At 39.6% G+C, this 7,092-nt stretch overlaps 1 protein-coding gene across 1 annotated transcript in view; it reads left to right on the forward strand.

The window, feature by feature from the left end:
- Positions 1–6,440, forward strand: part of LOC136746974 (forkhead box protein O1-A) — a 59,070-nt gene extending 52,630 nt beyond the window's left edge. Inside the window, exons 3-4 of the mRNA XM_066699902.1 lie at positions 179–1,402; positions 1,827–6,440. Coding sequence (XP_066555999.1) covers positions 179–1,396 — 1,218 coding nt within the window. The 3' untranslated portion in view covers positions 1,397–1,402; positions 1,827–6,440. The remainder of the gene's footprint in view (positions 1–178; positions 1,403–1,826) is intronic.
- Positions 6,441–7,092: the final 652 nt, after the last annotated feature.

A 7,092-nucleotide genomic window follows, 5' to 3' on the forward strand; every position in this document is an offset into this window, starting at 1 on the left:
GAGCTATGTGTTATTGTGGGGAGGGGGGGTGGCACACTTGAAGCATGCATCTTTAAGAAAAAGTTAGGACCAAGCTTTTATAGCAAGTGGTTGTTGCTCTGCTATTGCTGTATGGCCCCCTCTGGTAGGTAGCCCTTCCTGTCCTATCCTCTTATTTGCGGACCTTGTTTGATTCCAGATGGCTCATCAGAGTGGGCAGGACGGCAGTGCGGACAGTCCTGGTTCCCAGTACTCCAAGTGGCCCGGCAGCCCCAGCTCCCACAGCAACGATGATTTTGATGCCTGGACGACCTTCCGCCCACGCACCAGTTCCAATGCCAGTACCGTCAGCGGTCGCCTCTCCCCCTTCATGCCTGAGCAGGACGACCTGAGCGAGCCTGATGTGCACCTGGTCTACTCCAGTGCCTCCAGCAAAATGACAGCAACCTTGCCCAGCCTCTCAGAGATGACAGGCTCCATCAGCCACCACAGCTCTGAGAACGTCATGGAGAATCTTCTGGACAACCTCAATCTTCTCTCCCCTAAGAACCCCCAGGTGGTGGCCAGCAGCCCATCTCAATCCTCTCCCTCCTCCATGATGCAGCCCAGCCCAGGTTACCCTTCATACAGCTCCCCCAGTGCCGCCACCTTGGGCTCCCAGTCCCAGCAGGACTACCGCAAGTGCCTGTATGGACAGGGCGGGATGAACTCCCTGTCCCCCATGCCTATGCAAACCCTGCCAGAAAGCAAGCCAGGTTTTGGGTCGTCAATGACCCAGTATGGCTGCCCCACGGGACTCCTCAAAGAGCTCCTCACCTCGGACTCAGACCCTCATGCAGAAATCATGCCCTCGGTGGACACTGTGGTGTCACAATCCAGCGCCAGGGTTCCCAATGTCATGATGCCCGCCAGCTCGGTGATGCCCACCAACTCGGTGTTGTCCTCCTATAGTGGTGGGCAGACCAGCCATGGGAAGTTAATGAGCCCCAGCAGTGGCCACACGCACACACACCCACATGCAGTGCACTGCCAGACCACGGCTTCTATCAATGGTCGTGTGTTGCCCCACCCGATGACCTCAATGAACCACAGTGCGGGCCTCAGCCGCCTCTCCACCGTAAGGACTCCCCAAGTGCCTCTGGGCCACCCCCTGCACATGAACACCCTGCCCCCTTACTGCGCGGTCAACAGCAGTAATGGTTACAGCCGCATGGGCCACCCCACTGCCCACCACGAGAAACTGCCCAGCGACCTGGATGACATGTCCATTGAGCGCTTCGAGTGTGACATGGAGTCTATCCTCCACGACACACTGATGGATGGAGACTCATTGGACTTTAACTTTGACCCCATGGTGACCACGCAGGGCTTTCCCCACAGCGTGAAGACCACCACACACAGCTGGGTGTCAGGGTAAAACCAGGTAAGTGTGACCTAAACTCCTCACTCTTCACTGATGTGTGCTGTGTCCTGTATTAGAGAAGGAAATTATCTTAGATGGTCATAAAAGTTGACTACATACAGTTCCTGAAACCCAATGCAGTGATGAGTGGATATGCACTCATTCATATCATATGCTATGCAAACAAAAAAAAACAAATTTGTTCTCACCAAGATTTACAAGCAGTGTTGTTACTATTTGACTGTGCCATAAGAACAACTGTTTAAACTCAACCAGTTAGTTCAATGCAGAAGTCCAGCCTACTGTACCACTATTTTTAACAATAATTGTTTTTGCCTGTTGTTGTTTTCCTTTACCTATCATTGTAGCTCCATATTGTTAATGGGAAACAACTTGGGAACAGTTACTGATGTGTTTGTTTGTTTGTTTGTTTGTTTTTCTGTAGGTTATATCACAAAAGAATGGACTGGACCTACAGCACAACAAGAAAATGGAAAAAGCAATCCAAAGAGTCTGTCATTCCTCATTTTCTTGATTAATTTAAAAACAACGAAAGAAAAAAATATATTTTTTTTTCTCTTGCTCTTTTCTCATCAGACTTGGCAGCGGTGGACATTTTCCCATACAGGAAGTTTGCATAGTGTGTGCAGGTTATATGCTGCTCCAGATAAGGCCTCGGCCATTGGAAGTTATATAGCAACCAAGTGCCAAACTCACTACATAATGTTAGAGCTGAGTTTATTTACATTATGTTGTTTTTCACCGTTCACAATGAGCGATACGTACTTTTAAATGTGCCTATTAAAATTCTGGATTCAAGCTATGACAACATTGTACACACACGCACACATCAGAAAAATGTTTTTCACAATGCTTACCATTGTCAGCCTACCATTTTGGGGGTCCCTGTGTTTTTCCATTTCTTTTGTAAAGGTTTATTTTTTTTCCCTTCGGTGAGTCAACACTGAAGGTATCATTAACGGTGATACGGAAATGTCTTAATCTATTTATACAGTACAATAAGAATACGAGTTATTCGAGTGGTTGGAAATCAAGCAGAATCTATTGTTGGCCTTTGAAAATAGTATGTAAATAGGCAGGCCTAACTCAGTAGATGCAAGGCCTGAAGTACATGTGAGTCTATACTGACTCCTGGACAGAATGTTTCATTCGGTTTTTTCCTTGAAATCATGTAGGTGTACTATATTACAGAGGGTATTGTTTTGTTTTGTTTTTCTTCTTATTTGAAATTTCTCTCATGTACAGAACGTTTACAGAATCACATCATAATTCAGGGCAGCAGTCACGTTTTGGACCTCGTTTAACTGGATCTGATCCGACGTTTTGTTTTACTGGTGTGCAAATTGGTTTGAACACTTGAGGGTGCTTCATATCGAGGCTGTCAAAAAGGCTTTTTTTTGTAAATACCTTGAAATGAAAACGAAACAAACAAAAACAAAAAGAATGGTGGAAAATAGCAGATGTTGTCACCTATTATTTAGTTTCATGCTTCATTCAAGTTCCTATTGCATTACAGACACCGAAGGTTGGGGAGTGCATGCATTATTAATCGTTTCTCTAAGCTTTTGTACTGTAATGGTCTTCTAAATTCTGCAAAGAAAGTCTGAAAATAACAGGGGAAGACATGATTAGATCTCATTAACATGCACACAGAGTTTACAATGATATTTAGGAAAGGTTTTAAAAAACAAAAACATTTTAGTTACTCGGCTGTTTTTTATGTACTTTTTTCTACACAACCACCTATATTCTTAAGTGTACTTTGTAAAAATTTAAAGCATAGGGCTCTCTCCACCCAGCCCCCTTCAAAGATGAGTTACAGTGCTGAGGGCGGTAGGAGTCTGGAAGCAGATTCTAGTCTGGAAGGCCAGATTCCAGTGGAAAAATTATGGGTCATGTTATCTCCCTGCTATTGATTATGTCACCAATGACCCGATCAGCACAATGACTGAGTTACGGATGCTTTAGGCCTCAGGATCTGATTTCGTAGTTGCGATTTATTACAACACAAGACAGCCTAAAGAATGGATCTTTTTTTTGTATCTTTTCTTAGTGTATGGATGTGTTTTTTTAAAAAAAAAGGCTTGCTGAGTCTGTCAACCAGTCATGCCACACAGATTCCAGTTTATCCCAGCATATCCAGTTTAGATCTGCAGTTTCTTAGGGCCGGATTAAATCAAAACTTTGACCCACCTGCTAATAGAAAACTACAGAACTGTACTCATTTTTAGTAAGATGCCACTTTCTTCTAATCAGAGATGTAACCGCTGTAATGAACAGGTTTGCAGTTTTTGATTTAATCTGGCCCTTAGGCTTTAGCTTTAGACTGAGGTCACTGAAGCCATGCAAGGAACATAGTACCACACTCAACCTCAACCTCACACACACTGTCTTTCTAGCTAGCACTAGCTGTTTTCCTTTTCCAGTTTACACAACTTCTTGCTACTGCGTCATGGGCATCAGGGGGTCTCCGTACATTAGGCAATGGCCAGTCATGCCGAAGTAATGAACTTTTTATGATTTGACTTGTTGCATTGAATAGAAGCAGCACCTATTGTCTAGCCTTGTTAAGTACCAGAAAGTGTTACTTATCCTTATAGAAGCTTGTATAATGCGTTTGTGTTTATTTTATTTTTTAAAGAACTCATAATGTTTATTGATGAAATCACACACATTTATATATATATATATATATATATATATATATATATATATATATATATATATATATATATATATATATATAAAACAAATGTTTTATATGAAGAGCTAGAAAATGTATCCATTAGTGAATTGTGAAAAAATAATCGTTTTGTTTTATCATTCCTTTCTCTGTAATCTTGATTGAGCGTATCAACTCAGCAAAATCTGATAAATACATGGACTTTTTTTGTACAGTCCAACTGCAGCAGACCAGAGAAACTGCTCAGAAAAGTTGCAGTTTGTAGTAAAAAGAAAAGAAACAGCAATAAAATGGCATGGTGTAACATGAGTTGTTTGGGCTTTGGAAAGTATACCTCATTTTTACTTTGGATCATTGTTCCATTTTGTAAAGACCTGATCATAGTGAGCACAGTCCTTTCCTCCCATTTCATGTCAGCACCCTAGAGTCGAGTATACTCAACACTGCCATTGAGAGAGGGGACAGATGTTAGAAATCGGGTTTCACAGCTGGCAAGAAACACGTGCCTTTCCTGGAGGAGAAGGAAGCAGCATTTTTGGAAAGTTTTGGAAGGCAACCACTAAAACACCTCAATGAATGCTCAACAACATCATAAAGGACCCTGCTTCAGGAGGGGAATCTGACTGTGAGTCACACTCAGCCAAAGCCCAACCCTGATGTAAAATGTTTTATATGCAAGCAATACCACATCTCAAAAGGAAGTATGTCAGATATTTAGGTGTTACTTATATATTGATTTGTAATGTATATATGTGTTTGTGTTTTTATTTAATTTAATTTTTTCTGGTATCAGCACCTCTCACAGCTATGATCGTCTTTGCGTCAAAAGGTATCAGAAACACCGATGGAAACAATCAAAAAAGGATACCCCACGCCTCATACAGATACAGTGCCCATTTACATTAGTGCTGTCTCCGTTTCTCCGATTGATGGAACTCCCAAGTTAAGTTCGGTATACTAGGCCGGGGTCTAGGACAATTATGGGTCTTTTTAAATCACTGAAAGGCAAGGGGGAACTGAAATTGAACCAGTTAAAGCAGGTAATGAGTTCAGATTACTTAGTAGCAGCTCAGGTAAAGTGAAAACCCGAACATGCTGGTGAATGTCTGAAGGAGCCAGTGCCTGTGCTAGCTGATAAAACTGGATTTGAAATCCATTTGCTGTAACAATCTGAAAAGGAGGTCAAGTTCCATTCATCCAAGTTTCCAAATATTACAATGCGGGGAGGTGTACAGCGAATTCCTGTGAATTGTAATTATTAGATGGAGCTCTGCTTGTATGTCTTATGTACATGTAAATTATTGTACACACTCTGATCAGTTACAGTTTAATTATCTCCATTAACATAAACATTATGGGTCCTTTATGTAAACGGTTAAGAAATAATTACAAAAAAACTAAAAAAAAAAAAAAATTGCTTTGTGAAATGCTTTGCTAATGATCTCACCTATGCATACTTGTACTTTATTTTTGTTTTAGTTTTTTGTGATTTGTACTTATGGAAAAAAAAATGTTATATTGTATTATAGAGCTGTTGGAGATATTTTATGTCACAGATGTATTTGTTTCAGATAGTTATATGAGAAAAACAATATGAAGTATATTTAGTTATTAGACAAAATGATTTGCTCTGCTTTTTTGGTAAACTGACACTGTTATTCTTGTACTTAGTTGAAGTTCATAAGAAAACTTTAAAATGTAGAAAAAAAAGTTGTGTTAATGAAAAAATAAAAACAAAATAAAAAGTTTTAGCAGTTTGCTGGAAAGGAGATATTTGGACCAATTTTTATAAAGGCAGAAAAAAAAGAATTTTGCACTTCTGTAACATTTTATAATCAGTGCTCCTCACTGATGGAATTAAAACAAAAGAAAACAAACAAAAACATGTTACTTATTATTTTAAATCTGTTACATTTCTGAACTCATGAACAGTAATTGATATGAATTTTATGTGATTTGCAATCAAAAACAAAAACAGACTGCAATGTGTTGGTTTATATAAAGAAATAAAATCTATATGTTTGAAAGCAGGAGCGTGCCCTTTGTTTAAGGGATTATTGGCTTAAATATAAATAAATATTTCTTGCAGTGGGCTGGTTGGCATCAAGCATAATTAGAAAATGCCTCTGCTTTATATTGACTGAAAATACACACACACACACACACACAAACACAGACACACACACAAACAATTTAGTAAATAAATACATGAACCATAGTGCTTTCTTGCATGCTTCTCAGAGAACAAGTGCCTGATGATGTTGTACTATGAACATGAATATGGACAAGAACACTCTTGGCAGTCGCTGTAATGAAGCCATACATGTACATAAATAATATTACAGTTAAAATGTCTGGTGTCTGTGTTTTCTTTTTAGTGCCTTTGGTTAGCTGTGATTTCACACATCCTGTGTGTGTGTGTAATCATGAAAACAATTAAGAGTGTTCTTGACCAAGTCTGGGCATTGGTTTGCCAACATGTTTTGGTGGTTGAGCCCAGCCATTCAAACACCAATAATGTTTTTTTTTTTGTTTAAGTATTTTTGCAACAGAATGTCACTGTGTTATTTCAGAAAATTGCTCAGCAGAGCATAATCAATCACACTTAATAATGTAATTACATGGCCTTTTGTCAGTAATTTCTCGTGCACAGTAAATATATATCGGCCAAATCAATTTTGCTTTGTATTTTTCCACAAAGAATATGCATGTATTAAGTATCATATTAACCCATTTAATTAACGCCCAGAGAAACAACAGGATAGTTTAAATATTGGTCTTGGTATGGTATTACTTTCAGGGCTCACTGGGAACATTGGACGATGTGTTTTACCGCAGTTTGCTTCAATGCAGAATTTGAAAGCAGCATGTAAATGGTTTAATGGATTCACTGCTGTACAATCACAGGACAGGAAAGCATCCATAAAATCCAAGTGTAAAAAAAAAAGTGTAAAAATGTGAGGAAGAAGGTTATTATTTTATTATTTCTTATCAGATGCCCTTTTCC

Source organism: Amia ocellicauda, chromosome 3 (assembly GCF_036373705.1).
Source record: "Amia ocellicauda isolate fAmiCal2 chromosome 3, fAmiCal2.hap1, whole genome shotgun sequence".
In the NCBI taxonomy this organism is placed as follows: Eukaryota; Metazoa; Chordata; class Actinopteri; order Amiiformes; family Amiidae; genus Amia; species Amia ocellicauda.